Below are 16,807 nucleotides of genomic sequence, written 5' to 3'. Positions count from 1 at the left end.
GCATGTCATCGTCCAAGTGGTACGGATGACGGACCTGCTGCTGCGTCTCAGTGGGCTCCCATGCATCCTGTCGGTTGTCGGTTGACTCAGCCAAGTCTTCCTTACAGTAAACTCCCGAAAACAGAAACCTTTGGATAAAGTTGATGGGCACCTCGGCGGGATGCAGTTACCTTGAACTTGCCTGTAAATCAGAAACCTGCTGAGAGCCAATGTACGCTCGATCACTTAAATTAGCGTTGCTAAGTTTAGTTAGTTATATTCCTTAATAGCCTTGGTACGGTCTCCGTTGTCGTGTGACTATTGTAGCCTGCTGCGCCAAGCAAAACAATGCCTTGTTCTTGACCGATTCGGCTATTCCTCCTCGTCCTCCAGCCGTCTGTCTAGATAGCTTCCAGTTCCAGAGTTCTTTGCCGTCAGATGAAACAACAACGCGCACGATGTGGCGTTGTTTGGGGCTTTGGAGCGCAAAATGTCCATTTCCCAGGGCTTATATGTACAAACGTGAAACTATATTTCACTGAGTTCGAAATTTTAGCAAGGGAATCTGGTTGAATTTCTACCTCTTTCCCCTCTTACCGAATTCAAAAGTTGTTGAAAGTTTCACCTTTTATTTTTTGGTAAGATGTCATTTCACTGATGCCTCTATACACCCTACATCTGAGCAACCACGGCTAATGCTTTTGGGTTTTGTCTTCTTGCTCTCACCGCATACTACGGTGTGTTTCGTTGCTCACGGGAGGACCACAATCTCATAGAGGGGTGTTTGGTTGTTTTACAAGAGCGGATATAAACGTATGCCCTCATATAGACCCAATGGACCCAAAATCCTTAGAAAACACCCATCCGAATCGAGCTTCCAGATCCCAGGTACCAAAGCACAGTTCAAAAAATAAGACCACGTCGGCATCCAAAAAGTTCCAAATATTTAGACCATTTCGGCACACCAAATACGAAACACAGATGATTAGGTATACATGTGGATCCAATTTCCGCGACCTTCTGAGAACTTAGGAACAGTAATAACAATTAATCAGGACGAACCTCTACACTCTCTATGCATCGCCTAGCCACTAGCAACATCAGTCTTATCAGACCAACCACATACACACGGTCCAGAGCCTACAGACAATGGAAAACCTATTGCTGCTAACAGCTACCTCTATATGTGATTGTTCAATTGAATTACAATAATGGTCAACAATCAGAATCAGGGGCTGCATCCCAGGAATCTAGATTCGGGAAGGGAGAAAACACTTATCTCATTAACCTACATTTGAATTGTTCCCTGAGGGTGGTCTCAACAGCGGGTGGTGATTTGGAGCAGCCGAGTTGGGCATACCAGGGTTGAACATCATACTGGGCGCGGACGAGGATGATGTGCCAGGGTGGATTGCTGAGAGCGGCAGGCGAGGCCCAAATGAGAGCATCTGTTGACGCTGCTGCAGCAGAGCAGCCATCTGGGGATGCCCCTGCATGTTGTTGGCGTACATCGCTGGCATGCTGGACTGTGGCATCGAGACCTGCATCATCTGCGGTCTAACGCCGATGGCCTGATTCATTGGGTTTGAAGACATGGTGCTGCCACCTCCGGGTAGAGTGCCACCTGCGGAAGGTAACCGGGTTGACAATATTCGGACACGCTGAGCTGCCAGCTGCTGCCTCACCAGCTCAAGTCGTTCACTTTCCTTCAAGAGCATGGTCTCAACCTCTGCAAACTGCTTCAACTTCAACTCCAGTCTCTTTAACTGCATGCACAAAAATAGCAAGCTGAATGTGAGATCATTTGCTTTTTATCCAGCATTACAAGTATAAATTTTAAAAAGGTTTATCATAGGAAAATGGTCCTAAGGCCTCACCACATTTAAGAAAGGTTTGTGAACAATAATTGGCCCAGCTCGTTAAAACAAGTTCCAGGGCAGTTAAAGTTTCAAAGCCAAACTCCATTTAGGAAAGTTTTGAGGACGACAATTGGCCCAGCTGGTTGAATCCTCATGCTTGTTAGTAAAAAGATGGTTTTAAACAGTGAGATATAAGGGTTTTTGTTGAATTATCTACAAATACTGTCAGAACAGTTTTTTCCTTCGAACTATGAAACTAGCAGGAATTGGCCAGATTAGTCAAGAACTGACCAGCTGGGCATATGCCAATCCTAGCCTAATGGAAACTTTGTGTTTTTTTCCCAGTCTCTCTTTCATGCACAAAATCTCAATGTTTTTCGAAGTGTAACCAGCACTTTGAAATACCAAATCAAAAAACAAGGCGGGAAATCACTCAGAGATTCAAGGATGCTCAAGATTCATTATTTTGTTAATGATTACAAAAGGTTCTTCCAGAGCTGCAGTTACTGTATAGATTTCCAATAGGTTGTCGAGCTATCCAAAATATTATGCCAGAATAATTGCTTTCCTTCAAACTATAAAACCACTTAGAATCAGCAAGATTAGAATTGAACTGTTAGGCAAATGTCAAACCTTGACAAATGTGAATTTCTGTTTTTCCCAGTGGATCTTTCATTCTAAAAACCTCCTCTTCATCTCAGTATTTGGTCAATGTTGTTCAAATACAACTACGACTTTGGAAGTATCATATCAAAATATGTGACCAACATTATGTCAAGGATGCTTGAGATTCAACTTTTTATCAACTAAGAACAAAAGGTTCTTCCAGAGATACAGCTAACTTAACTCAGAATCAGGGTTTCTTTTTTCTTATGTCATAAACATGCAAGCACTGACACAGTAATGGTGCACCATAAATGCAAACAATACCACAAAAAGTATGAGGGCCAGACACCAACATAACAAAATTGCAAAACCATAAATTTGGTACTGCAACAAACCTGATGATTTATGATGGTGGCAGCTAATCTCTGAATTTCGCGCTCCTCCTGATCTGCAAAAAGTTTGGACTTTGTTGCAGCTGCTGACAAGCCACAAATGGCAGCATGTTTGACAGTTTCAGGAGAGATGGATGATGAGGGTCCTGTTTCAGAAGATTGCATTTTATAATATAATATCTTGCCAATATGATTGTAAAAGAAAGGGAATTACTAATTTGCGGAACAAAGCGCTTACCATAATTTTGATGAGCAGCATGACCCATGGCATTGATGCCTTCTGAACACATCCTTAACAGAATGGAAAAGACCATATTAAAATATAGCTCCAGTAATGTGAGACCAAGAGAGAAAATAAATCAAGTACTATTAAACAAAAACTATTTATTGCATTCTAGGTATAAAATCAACATGGCAAGTCAGGATCAGCAAATGTTCATTAATTACATCACTAGACTTCCCTTATTGAAGCACAGGTGGCTCACCTGGAATCATCTCTTGTCAAAACTGATAATGCTGCACTTGCACAGGCTGCTGCAACCCTTGGTCCTACTTCAGAGGCCAAAAATGCAACCTGCAAAACATCTCTGAATAGTAAGACCAGAGATATATAGATCTCTGCAGCAGATTGACCATTGACAGATACAATAAAAACACAAAACTGCATGTGGTGGAGTACAACCATGATCCTCAGCTTGTGACGATTTTACTCGCAAACTTTTTTAACCTGTTTATTCCTTTTGTTCCCTTAATATATGGCTTCCAACGCACCCAGTGGTACATGTTCAGAGATACCATCTTCACACTGAAATGTAACTGCACTGGATATTCCGATCAAGTGTACACACATGGATTTCCAATTACCACGGAGTGGCCCTTATGATTATATGACTGGTGCCCTAATCAAGTATTTGTGAACTTGAGCAGCCAATTAATAACTAAAAGACAAATGTGGGTACAGTTTCCACCAGAATTCTATGTCTTTTTAATTTTGATGCCTGACCAGCTATCAATCAAACAAGCTGCAATAAACTGTCTAGTCTCTATCGAATCAATTTCTAAGGTAATACAGCATAGAACATGGATTAGCAACTCCAGAGTCATGGTTGGCAACTACATGTACACGGTATTAAGTTCACAAATAATTTTTCTTTGAGCTAGTAAGGGTTTGGTTAAAAAAGATCAATCAGGGTTTGTAGTACAGATGTATGCGCATCACTGGACCATATAAAAGGCCAGTGAAGACAAGTGTAAATGCATTCAGACATTTCAGTATCCAAATTTGAATATAGAAGTGCATAACTTTGTAACCAACAGATCCAAGAAATAGTGTAGAATGACTCACCAGTGACATGACCGGATTAGCAGAATTAATGAATGGAATCTGGTTTCCAGGTTGGTTACTTTGACGTAAACAACCTAAGGAACAAATCATCAGCCAAAAATAAAGGAGGCTGATAAATTTTGCAATCATGAATACCAGAGTGTAATAAAAATGAGAAAGTTGGTTTAACAAATAGAAAACACACCTGAAGTACTGCCATTGGAATCTGAATGCAAAAAACCATTGCTTTGCATTCTGGATGGTAGGGATGCTTCTGGCACTTCCATGTTCTCCAACAAACCATCTTCCACTGGGAGACGAATAAAATGGTGAATACATTGTGCTTTTGACTTTGTTCCGACATGCCCTGCAATATGATTCCAGTTATCATTGAACTTCTCTATGCCCTCCAACAACAGTAAAGTTTCCTGATCAGTCCATCTGTCCCCATCAGTGTCTGATCGGTCCTTCATCCCATCCACTCTCTGAAAATCTAAGCTTGAATGCCCAGTAACAAATCTTGCACTGTGGAAGCAATCTGCACAAAGAGCAATGTCTGCCTGCTCCACCAGTTAAAAATAAGACCAACTTGTTAGTCTCATTTATATGCTTCTTTGATGAAAATAGCAAATTTACAATAAATCAAAATAATTATATCAGTCCACCTTAACAGAACAACCACATTAAAATGAATATCACTCTTAAAATATGACGCTTCAAAATAAAGCACATATATAGGGAAAATCATCATGAAGTTTATAATACACTAAAATCAAATACTCAAATTAATTCAGAAAAATTATTAAGCAAATCAAGTAATACATGGCGAGTAATGTAAATAAGGCTTCACAGCCAGCAAATGAACTCTTGGCGGTCACAATAAATGCCATTAATTAAAATGGTCAGCTATTTTGAATAGTGAGTCATGTGGTAAACAAATGCTAAGTTTTGAACGTAAGATGACCAATAACAGGATCATTCTACATAGTTAATGATGAACAAAATAGACCAATACGAGGGTACACATGTGAAGTGGATTGCATAATCAACAGTCCTGATGATGTAATGAAGGAGCATCAAAGTATGAAGAATGAAATAGGACCAAGTAGAAACTTTTTATTGTGCACACACCTCCTTTTGTGACTCGTAGTGTAAGCTGGGCAAAGGTTGTGAGCAGAAACTACAAGAAGTCTCTGATAAGCGCTCCCAGATCTTCTCATCCAAATTCACATAATCAGTATCACCATTTGCCACAACTGAAGCAGATGAAGTTGACACCGCAGAAGCTATATCATCTGCCCGGATACTGCATTTTGGCCGATCAAACAAAACCAAACCATCAATCGATTTCATAGGTGCAGATACCAGTTGCAGCTCCCCTGTTGTCTCTTCCTTGATTAGTGATGCTGCCATCCTGAGGCCACGGTGCACAGACCCTGTTGCAAGGTAATTAATGATCCCCCAAGATTCCAAGAACCTAACTATCCTACTCAGGTCATACAATTCAGGTGTGCTTGTGACAAGCCCCTGGCACTCGGCAAACACGAGTCTTTTCCCAGGACGCTCCAAATACTTTGCAATCACCTTATTCCTCAACATCATGTACTTCTCCGGTGTTTGCCCCTGGGATTTTCCAGAGAAGTACTGCGGTACAACCTGCCTCTCCAATCTGTGCACCGTTGTTGGCACAAACCAATCTACAATCAGGAATGAACAAATGCCCCCCAAAAATTCAAATTAATAGTTTGTTCTACCAGGTAGTGTCAGTGGCAAACAATTATTTTTAGTGCCAAGAAGAAACCTGAGTGCCTGGGCACGATGTGAAGTTTGCCGTAGAACTGCTTGTGCACTCCACATCCCTCCATGAGTGGAGGCGGGGTGCAAACATACGTGGACGGCTTGTCAGGGTCGTATGACAGGGACGGGTGGTCGGGCAGCATCGCGGAGATCACCTGGAGCTGACCGTGCGAAATGTTCTCGAGAACAGGTACCAAGGCTGGGGCGGCCGGAGCACCGTCGGCACCGGACGCCGCGCGCTCCGCGTCGACGATAGCAAGCACCGAGGGGTGAGGCCGGCCGACGGCGCGGCGGACGGCCGCGGGGAAGGAGGAGACCGGCTCGGCAGGAGAGGAAAGCACATCCGCCCCGCGGAGGTCGAGCACGGGGTCGTCATCGCCGCCGCCGCCGGCAGCTAGGGTTCCGCCGCCCCCGTTGGCAAAGGCGCCGCGGGGCGCGTCCTCGTCGCCGTTCGCCGCCGCGGCGGAGTCGGAATCGTCGGAGTGGTCGGCCTGCTGCTTGGACGGGGAAGGGCTGGCGGCGGCGCGCTTCCGCTTCCGCCACTTGGCCCGCGCATCTGGAGTGGAAGAGGGAAGGAGTTAGGGTTCTGGGAGTGCGGGAATTGCGAGGCGCAAAGAGGGTTCGGGCGGGGCGCGTACCTGAGGTGGAGGAGGCCTTGCGCGGCATCGTCGCCGGCGCTCGCGGCGGCGGAAGAGGCGGAGATGGTGGGAGCCCGGAGAGTGCCCGCGAGCGAGGGGACCACGGCGGTTGGTCGGGAAGCACGTGCGAGGGGAGTGAGCCGATCGAGGAGTACTTTCAGCTCATTCGAATTTCTTCCTCTAGATTTGAATTTTGTGTGGTACAGTAAGTAGGGTTCAACGGGTCAGGATAAAGTTTTAAAGTTCAAACCTAAATATTAGGTTCAAGTTAAATTCATGCTTTCCTAATCTGCAAAACACGCATGGAAAAGAAGGGATTTACGAAATGGTGAGGTGGCACTTGTGTAACTGCAACTGTGAATGATGGCTATTTTGGTTGAAGTTTGGATAGCTATTGGGTAAATTTTAAGACGATAGCATTGTATATGTACAGAAGACGGATTAGAATTTTATATACATCAATTGCTTCTATATTTGAGTAGGTAACTATGTAATTGTGGATTAAGAATTTTGTAAGATTTTTAGACACAATTCCTACAGGTATTAAATACTTGACTAATGTGATGAAAATATGTTAGGTAAGAGAGAGAGAGAAAAAGAGGGAAATATCTGCGCACACTATGCATGACTAAAAAGCATCTAACTTAGCACACAACCTTTAGTATGCATTGACCCAGTATTACAAAAATTAGGGCACATTGTGCATGATGAGCAGTAGGCGTTTATGTAAATATGTTACAGTTCTTGGAGCGAATTGTACTCAGCAACCAAATTTCGCCTTTAGAATGCATGAATTATGTTGTTTTGTTCCTCTTGCCATACAATTTTCCTAGAGCAGTTTTGCTTTCTCTAGATGAAAATGCAGATGTTTCCCATTAAATTGCATTACTTGTCACTAAAAACAAAAGGACAGCAACAATCTCTATCCATGATTCCGTTAGAGAAGACAAAGGATCTGTTCATAAGGAGTTAGCCTTTTTGGGTAATAGCGTGTTGTCATGTGAAGCTCGATCCTTAGGGCAGACGAGCGCGTCAACTGGATGCATTCCGGAGTTTGGAGATCTCCAAAAATTGAAATGCCAATGCTAGGCTGCTATCTGCCATCATCATCAAAGCATCACCTCATCAGTGAGCAAGAAAGGAAATATAATGCACAAGATGTAAGTTGAAAAATGTTCCATGCCATACTGGACATCCAAAGGTGCAGTCCAGTTAGAATTTTAGGTCGAGTTCATCACATTTTTAACCCATCACAAGTCTACCGGAAACACAGTGACAGCATAGCGATGGAGATTAGCCTTGTGCAGCATCTCAGAAGCACGAAGACACCTTCCAGGGCTTGCAAATGTTCATAATCGGTCATCACCAAAAGCATTCATCTTTGCAAACTTCTCTCAAAAGACCAACGTTTGTGGCATGTTGAAAAGAGCACGAATAGTCTCGCTGGCAACATCCAAAAGTTGAAGATACTCATCTGCACCATCGACCAAGCACTGCAAACTCCCCACAAAGGGAGACAAGAAATGAGAAAATGTAATGGAGATAAACAATTTGGAAGGCTCAGTATTTTGGACATGCATGGATATGGTAGTGGATGCACACTACATGAGAATAAACGGAACTCCAAAATGGCAGGTTTCAACATTAAGGTACCGCTCGACTGGCCATGTGCGAAGAGAAAGTTCTAAGTTTCCTTTACAATAATACTCAAGATAACAAGAAAAATGTTGAATTAATGTAGTATGTAATTTAAGTTGGACAAACCTTATCAGTTTCCCCAAGCTTTTTACATATCCTTGCCTTTTGCTCATCTGGAATATCGTCTGTGCTAACAATCACATCTAGAAACTGAATAATTACTTCAGTTTGCGGCAGTTATAAGATGACAATAACTAGAGTGTGACATCTAGATACAAGAATAAATAAATGACCTGAGCCATCAGCTGTGAAACTGGATATCCCTCGGCGATAATATTGCTAACTTCTTTGTTTGCCACATCAAATTCACCAGATCTGCAGGCTGCAAGCAGTGACTTGACAACATCTTCCGGGATGACCTGACACAGGGAGGCCAACATGATAAATGGTAGAGTTCAGTTTCAAAGAAAGCTAGGCAGTTTCTAACTGTTCGCTCAGACCTTCAATTACTTGCATGACAAAATTTGTCATGATATGACATAAATTTCCAAGCAAAGCACAACAAAAATTCCTTTATATGCAAACATTTGAGCACTCTGTGTGCATAACCTTACTGAAGACAAGAACAAGATCCACTTTACCAAGTTCTGGAGAGAGAAACCATAAAAAATATGAACTTGGAGAGAGAAACCATAAAAAATATGAACTTCTCTAACCCATGCACCAAGGTAAAATAATGTCACTATCCATAACAAAAACCATACATTTCAGCATCATATAGTATAGGAACTAGCAAATTTGTAATGAGGTAATCTTCACAGACAAAAGAGAAGAAAAGTGAGTGGTGGTGTACCCCAGAAACACTGATCAAGTCAGTGGGGGAAATAGAAGATCCAAATAAGCGGGCTGCACTCTGCAAAAAGAAAAGGTATATGAAGCTAAGGTCAACTGACTGCAGCATTATGCAAAAGAGCAGATTCAGAAAACTGACCTGAAGATAGGTTATAGCACGACGGAGATCACCTTGAGAAATGGCACTCAGTGTGGATAGAGCCTAATTTGAAAATTCAAAGCATCTCAACATAAGTAATCATTAACCTAAAGAGTGAGCGAAATAGTTCACCCTATTATCATAATAGTTCATGACGCAGTTAAATATCATCTGACCCATCAGGAGTGAGCCTAATTTAAATAATACCTGAGAATCAAGATTGAGACCTTCTTCATTGCATATATGCATAATGCGGCTGCTCATCACTTCTTCTGAAAGAGGCTTGAACCTAAACTTTGCACATCTCGATGCAAGTGGTTCTATTATCCTGTAACACAGATTAACAATAACGAATTTCAAAATATCAACACTTGTACCATAGAAGAATATAAGATCAAGTTGACAAAATACCTGCTGATATAGTTGCATATAAAAAAGAATCTGGTCACTTTGGAGTAAGTCTCCATAGTACGCCTCAAAGCATTCTACAGAAGGATATGAAATATCACAAACTTACCATATGCATTAGGTCTGAATCATTACATATAGATGAGTGAGTGTGTGTGACAATATACCTGGGCATCTTCTGTCATTGAATCGGCTTCATCAAGTATAATAATCTTGTAAGGTGGGCAGGGATAACCACTGAAGTCCATCACAGCAAGAAAACTAGTCAGGATTTAAAAATCAGATGAGCATTGAAAATCTTTCTAATTTTGATGAGCTTACGCTTTCCGTGTAGTACCAACAGCAACAGCAGCAAAGTCCTTGATTTTCGTCCTCACCACATTAATTCCGCGATCATCACTAGCATTGAGCTCCAAAACTCTTGACTTGTACAGCTCTGGACTGCGTTATGGAAAGAGGACCGGAAAACTGTGAGCCCTTAAACCTTCTGAGAGTAGTGTTGCATAGTTTACTTTTTAAAAAAAACTAAAACAGTTTCTAATGCCGTTTCTTTATTTACTTGTCACGATTACAGAGATGTCGTGAATAAATTAGAGAAATAAGTCAATAACCATCACGTGCTTAAAACAGATAAAGAGGTGAAGCTAAATTGGTTGACAATCATTCTAAATAAGTTAAGATATTTTTGCGAGTTCAAGAGGAAATGGAACTTTGCTATTTTTGTAATAATTAGATTCATTCTAAATGGCCGTTTTAAACACATATAGTTTCATTTTTTGCTGCTCGTCAGTTGCATGAAAGAATTAACTTGAGTTGCAACTTAACTATGTATCATTCAACCCATTGGACTGCACAAACATATATATTGGCTAATAACCGTGGCATGTCTAGGAATCAACAATGGCCAAGAAATAAAGATTCACTCTTTCAGGATGTTCGATTCAATTGTTAAGATTGTACAAACAGACATGTCAACCTTTGCCAAATAAATCAACATTCTGAGTTTCTAACATCTCGATGGTCCATCCTTAATGGAAATGACCATTGAGCAACTTCCCCCAAAACAAAGCAACTTTGCATACCCCTAAAGTCAGTAACATCAAAGGACCGAGCATAGCAAGACGCACAATACCCATCTGTCGCTCCACTGCCATTACACTGGCAATGGAAAGTAAAAGACAATCCAATATTACACAGTACACTATACATACTAGGCAACCAAACCGAGAAGACAGAAACCAAAGTGACAAAAAGACGTCAAGCAAGAGGGTATACCCGTAGAGCTGGTGGGCGATGGCGAGTGCAGTGGTGGTCTTCCCCGTGCCTGGCGGGCCGTAGAACAGCATGTGCGGCAGCTGCAAGGGACCAGAAAGCAAATAAAAAAGATCTCCAAGGGGGTTTCCGCGAATAAAATGAAGAATTTGGGTGGAAGGAAGAGGGGTTAGGGTTTATTGGTCGCTTACATCGGCGGTCTGGAGGGTGTTGGTGAGCACCCGAATCACCTCCTCCTGGTGCGCGACGTCCTTCACCTGCCTCGGCCGGCTGCAGTTGCAGGAGGAACCGGCGCGATTAGACCAGAATCACGGGGGCTCCATTCTGAATCCGGGGAAATTGGGGGGAGTGGGAAGAGGACGGGTGGGGGCCTTACTATTTCTCCACCCATGGCTGCGACATCGGCACTAGAGGGGCCATCTCCTAGTCTTCCGTCGCAGAGGTCGCCGACGGTGGGGTGGTTGCCGTGCGCGCGGGCGGCGGTGGCGATTGGGCGGGATGCTCCTGCGTTTTCGCGCGCTGCGATTTTTGTTGGGGTTCTCGGCCAAGGGTTTTCGGCCTTTTGGTGGGGGCTCAGGAGGGCCGGAGGAAGGCCCAGAAGATTGGTCGCCAGTCCACGACAGGTGGGCCTAGGTACCTGTGGCCCACAGTTCAGTGAAAAGAATGAGCATATAGTAGAACTGGGAACAGTGTGTCCCAAGCTGTGCGCCTGTGCCCCCACCAAGCATATATAGCCCTCCACGGCCCGGCAATCAGAATCTTAGACAAGTGTTAATAAAAATTTTATCAGAAATTTTATAAACATTAAATAACGGTAATTCTGCTGATTTGACAGTATCATTACGACTTACGAGAAGAAACTGACTTGTCAGTATCATTGCAAGGAGAGATAAGAGAGAGTTTCGTAGAGGAGTTTTATTTTTATAAAATCCAGCCGGCACGGTTATTAAATTCTCAATTTTAATAAATATATAATAAAACTGTAGATACTGGTCCTATGGTGATCGAGATCGGAGAGGCTCTCACTGACTGGCGGATGCTGATGAAGCGACCTGAACACATCCAGGAGGGACGTTGTGTCCAGCGTTGGGGTGCTTTTCATCCTGAACACCGCCAGTGCAGCTGCTGTCGGAAGAGCTCTTGTCTCGCTGCTCCACGCCTCTTCAAGAGGAAGATCTGCTGCGAGATGGAGGAGCGCACTGGGTCTGTCCAAGTCGTCGAGCGTAAGTAGTCTTAGGTTTCAGTTTGGCCTCTCTAATTTAGCCTGTCGCAGAGTAGCAAAGGAACAGTGATCCTTTTTTGAGTCACTCTGCCTGACAGTCGAGGTTATGTCAGGTGATCATTGATGTGGTTCTGCATGTAAATAAAGCTTAAGTATTCAGGATTGCGTGCCTGTTCTTGCCAATGCCAACCCAAAACGAATCCTGTTAAACGTTTAGATCTTTTGGTCCTATCTGCTATGCTTACGCGCAGGAGTGGTCCCTGGAACAAATAAAAAGGCGTACCATGTCATAATCCAAGATTACAATTGGACCACTGACTAATTGATAGGTTAGCTAATACGCAGCTAAACTCCTCCTAGTAATATAAGTTAGTCCACAGATAATTGCAGCTAGGCAGCTAATACATTTGTATTAGCTAGGTGGGTCTAAACCAAATACTCCCCGTAGCCTGAAGAATGCAATTCTAGTTTTTTTAGACGAATTAATAGTAGTGTGAAAAGACTTTTATACCCTTATTTGTTGGCCACATGTATTTAATTTTAGTGTGTATATCAAATCTGATCATATAATTAGGCAGCTAGTTGAGATCCAATTTTTAGAACTGCACTCTTCGTCAAATGTATAATTGTACTTTTTATGGGACGAAGGAGTATGTCTTAGTTATCTTAAGATTCAGGTATGAAAGGAGATATTACATGCCGGCAAGCAAACATATAAATCACTAAAGGTGCCGTGGCTTCCATAATGACGCAGATCTTAATTAAAGTTAGCGAGGACCGTGTGACTAGATATAGTACTGGATTAGTGAGTGCCCATGAAGATTGCAATAGCTTATATTTAGTTCCTTGGGCGTGTTATCTTTTTTTATCGTCTGTTCTTATATACAAAAATGAGTATCCAACAATACCTACAATTTAATTTGCTTCGGACTTTGATTTTGCTGGTCTCGGATGCCTACAATCTTTTTTTGGTTTATTTCACACATACATCACGCTCTCCTTTCTTTATTATCAGATATTATATTTATTACTCGCATATGGTACTTATAAGTCAAATATTTGAATTGTACTATATATATTTCGGAGTAAAATGCATCGCCGGTCCTCAAACTTGGCTCAATATGTCATCTCGGTCTCCAAACTTTTAAAATGCACATTCATATCATGTGAAATCCATATTATCATTTTTAAGTTATAAAGTGGAAGTGTTCAACTTATGTGGAGCTTACATGAGGGTCCAAATTTTATTTTTAAATTTTTCTACTCAACTTCAACTCTTATATATTCTACTTTTAAAAAAGTATTATTTCAAAAATTTATGCCGAATATTTTCTTTTCCAATATTTCCTCCAAACTATATCATTTTTATTTTCTATTTTTTTACAAATTTGATCATATGAGTTTCTTATTTTACAATATTTTTAGATAGATTTCTATATGAATTAATTTTGTACGTATATAATTTTTTATTTGAAAAAATTATATAATTTTTGGTTTAGCTTAAGATTTGGACCTTCCGTGATATGATTAGCAGGTTTAGGGATCTGAATGTGCATTTTGAAAGTTTGGGGACCGAAATGACATCTCGAGCCAAGTTCGAGAACCGGCAGTTCATTTTACTCTATATTTCGTTTGCCTTTATAAGGCAGCAACCCCGTTGTTTAGTCTCATACATACATACACATATACATACATCGATAATCTTGACATCAAGAAACCAATAATCCATCCATCCGGATATTGGAGCTCCAACGCAAGATTTCTTCATGTGCCATCCTCCTCCTCGTGCTGCTTGTGGCCACAGGTTTGTGCATGCACGTAATCAAGCATAACTAATTAATGGTACATACATACGTACGGTGCCTGCTCGCTGTTTCTGTTTTGCGCCTGCAGAGGTTGGGGACATGCCAGCCTATACCCTCACAGCTGTTACTTGGTGCAACGAATTAATCTGCAGCCTCGCGTTTTGCCAGTCGATGGGTTTCAGGTGCAAGAAATGCGAGCCACGCTGCTGCCAGTGCTACAACGATTGCCAGATCGAGGAATATATATAATCGATCAGGCCGCTGCCTGCGTGGCCTGCGTCGGCCGGGCCGGGTTCGTTGGATCGATCGATCGATCGATGCCTTTGTTTGTATTTTGAGTTATAATTGGGAAAATTTGTTGCATTGCATGCTGGCCCCTTTGAGATTCTAGCTCTGCTACTACCAGTAGCGCTGTGTTCCTCCCTGGCCTAATACATGTGTCTCTTCGTCTTTATTTGCCAAAAGAATAGCAGCAGCAGCAACAACAACAGTAACAAGAAGATGCCTCATCGCATTTGTGTTTACCTATCAGTGCCATATCTATCGCATGTTATCTGTACTCTTGGACGAAAGAAGTGCTTAAACTTGTGCGTGCATGGAGAATATTTTGATATGCATTGCCTGTTTTTACCGTATGCTCCGTTGTACTTATTAGGGGCATTATTAGCAACAACTAGAAATAAATGCTTCAAAACCTTCAGCACGTAGGGCAGTCCCAACGCTGAAACTACGAACTAATTTCCATAGCAGCCAGCTAAGCAAGAAACTTCATCTAGAAACCGCATCACACAGCGCATAATTTTTATACATGGACCCCCACAGTAACTTTCAACAAATCTTCTTCGTTTTCTCTCCCATCGTCTTCTCTCTTCCCATCCTAAGCCATGGGAGGAGCTTGAGGCCGAGGCCGGCGTCCTCGAGCGCGGCGGCTGTACGGAAGGGGCACAAAATCGAAGTTTCCCATGCTGAATCGAACTTCTCCCCACCCAAATCAGCCTCGTTGGCATGAACTCACCAACAACTAATTTGAAGTCAGCAATCTGCAAATCAAACTTATGACAGCCTGAATCTTCTCTTCGCTGGCTGCAAGATAAGCTTCTCCATTGACGGCTTTCTGAAGAGACAAAAAAGGAACACAAAAGCAAGCTCACCCGCTGAGCAAGCCGGCGGTCTCGACGGCGGCGAGCTCCTGTGAGGGGCACGGTAGGACTGTATCTGCCCCCGAGGCAGCGCGGCGAGCGGTGACGACGGTAGGCGCGTGGGCTCCACGGATGGAAATTGGTGCCCGCTCCCAACGCGGAAGCAACAGTTTCTTTGTGCTTCGTAGCGCATGTAGAAATCGTTTCTCATATAGGAAACATGTGAGAAACAGTTTCCTTCTCTTTCTTCGTTAACTACCTCGCCATGTCATCAAATTGCTTACGTGTCAGCTTCATTGATGCTATAAAACTATCCTACTCGGCCCATTAGGACTGCCCGTACAAAGCTCAAATTTGGCATCGATTTCTCTACAAGGATCAGAGCTTGTAAGATTAACTGAATCTCCATATACAATCATCAGTAGATATAAATGCCACGTAATTTTGTCTTCAGATAGATCAAGCATGCATATTGCTCTTACAAATTAAATGAAGCCATTTAAGTTGGCATTCCAAATAAACAGTCGCTGGCTTGATTGATTTTCGCGTATGTTGTTTGTGATATTGGCTTTGCTTTGCTTGCCGGCCGATTCAAGAGAGATTTGTGGTATGTGCGCGCGGTTCCATCATCCAAACGTATTCAGGATTATTATAGGTGAGCAAAGCAGTTGATTCCGCCGCACGGGTTCGATCAGTAGTTTACGAGCTGGAGTCGGTTCCATCTTCTAGCAGCGATACAACAAATTCCAGCGCCCTATAGTTTGCTACGGATCGGAGCGGCACATCATCAATCCACTTGAGCTCCAACCCAATCGAGAATCTCTCGTTTCTGCATCGGCGACCACACAACACTACCTTTGCCATGGACGGCGGCGGCGGCGACAGGAGCCCGTCTCCGCCGTCGCCGGCAGCCTACCTCCCGGACGAGCTCGTACTCGAGATCCTCGCACGGCTGCCGGCCAAGTCCCTCCGCCGCTTCAAGTCCGTCTCCCGGTCCTGGCGCGGCCTCATCTCCGACCCCGCCAACCGCTCTAGGTTCGCGCAGACCCTGTCCGGCTTCTTCTTCCATCCCGCCGCCCTCGAGGGCCCGCCCTGGCGCTTCTGCGGCCTCTCTTCTCCTGGGGCGGCAGACGGCGGCGGCGGCCTGTCCACGGTCGAGACGGCTCTCTCCTTCCTGCCCTCGAGCCGCGGCGAGATGGAGCTGCTCGACTCCTGCAACGGGCTCCTCCTCCTGCGCTGCTGCTCGCCGACGCCGCCCTCCTCGCGCGGGTCACCACCAGCTGGGCCAGCTCAGGCCAGCTGCTTCTACGTCGTGTGCAGCCACCGCGGACTGGGTCGCCCTGCCGCCGCCGAGCCAAGCCCCGGGGGAGTTCAGAGCCTGGCACAACACCACCTACGCCGCGCTGGGGTTCGACCCGGCCGTCTCCCCGCACTTCCTCGTGTTCCAGCTGGTGGAGCAGGAGGACCCGTGCTACGGCTTCGTCGAGGCCGTGGACATCTACTCCTCCGGCACCGGCAGATGGGCTCTGCACCGGAGCAGGTGGAGCGGCCGCTGCAGCATCTTCTTCGCCCGCCAAACGGCGACCTAACTGAACGGCGTCCTGCACCTGGCCACCATCTACAACGCGGTCTCCGTCGCACTACAGGAAAACTGGTAACTTCCGAGGGAGTTGCCGCTAAACCGTCGGAAGTTAGATAAACTTAAACTTCCGACGGTTTAGAGCTAAGCCGTCGGAA

The 16,807-nt window shown here is 43.9% G+C and overlaps 3 protein-coding genes across 5 annotated transcripts; 1 reads left to right on the top strand and 2 right to left on the bottom strand.

Moving 5' to 3' along the window:
• Positions 1–948: 948 nt before the first annotated feature.
• On the bottom strand, positions 949–6,796 carry LOC112885665 (SWI/SNF complex subunit SWI3C-like). Its single transcript, XM_025951232.1, has 9 exons — positions 6,596–6,796; positions 5,962–6,513; positions 5,292–5,857; positions 4,366–4,720; positions 4,182–4,255; positions 3,322–3,410; positions 3,075–3,127; positions 2,840–2,982; positions 949–1,745 (listed from the first exon to the last, which is right to left on the bottom strand). The coding sequence occupies exons 1-9, from the start codon at positions 6,621–6,623 to the stop codon at positions 1,263–1,265; spliced, it is 2,343 nt and encodes a 780-aa protein (XP_025807017.1). The 5' UTR covers positions 6,624–6,796; the 3' UTR covers positions 949–1,262.
• A 553-nt stretch (positions 6,797–7,349) lies between these two features.
• LOC112885666 (replication factor C subunit 2) lies at positions 7,350–11,455 on the bottom strand. Of its 3 annotated transcripts, XR_003227228.1 has the most exons (13): positions 11,281–11,455; positions 11,096–11,174; positions 10,908–10,987; positions 9,954–10,073; positions 9,800–9,869; positions 9,636–9,709; positions 9,432–9,552; positions 9,225–9,287; positions 9,087–9,146; positions 8,527–8,652; positions 8,360–8,443; positions 7,784–8,088; positions 7,350–7,692 (listed from the first exon to the last, which is right to left on the bottom strand). XR_003227228.1 is itself a non-coding variant. In XM_025951234.1 (12 exons), the coding sequence occupies exons 1-12, from the start codon at positions 11,322–11,324 to the stop codon at positions 7,990–7,992; spliced, it is 1,020 nt and encodes a 339-aa protein (XP_025807019.1). In that variant the 5' UTR covers positions 11,325–11,455; the 3' UTR covers positions 7,368–7,989. The 3 variants fall into 3 exon arrangements, 1 of the variants encoding a protein (XP_025807019.1); XM_025951234.1 differs by having other exon boundaries at positions 7,368–8,088; XR_003227229.1 differs by lacking the exon at positions 7,350–7,692 and having other exon boundaries at positions 7,989–8,088; positions 8,360–8,436.
• A 4,477-nt stretch (positions 11,456–15,932) lies between these two features.
• LOC112884448 (F-box protein At5g07610-like) lies at positions 15,933–16,659 on the top strand. Its single transcript, XM_025949832.1, has 2 exons — positions 15,933–16,335; positions 16,391–16,659. The coding sequence occupies exons 1-2, from the start codon at positions 15,933–15,935 to the stop codon at positions 16,657–16,659; spliced, it is 672 nt and encodes a 223-aa protein (XP_025805617.1).
• The last annotated feature ends 148 nt before the right edge of the window (positions 16,660–16,807 follow it).

The sequence above is a fragment of the Panicum hallii genome, chromosome 3, assembly GCF_002211085.1.
Source record: "Panicum hallii strain FIL2 chromosome 3, PHallii_v3.1, whole genome shotgun sequence".
Taxonomy (NCBI): domain Eukaryota; kingdom Viridiplantae; phylum Streptophyta; class Magnoliopsida; order Poales; family Poaceae; genus Panicum; species Panicum hallii.
Note: the sequence above shows the minus strand (reverse complement) of the source record. Positions and strands in the feature narration are given on the sequence as shown.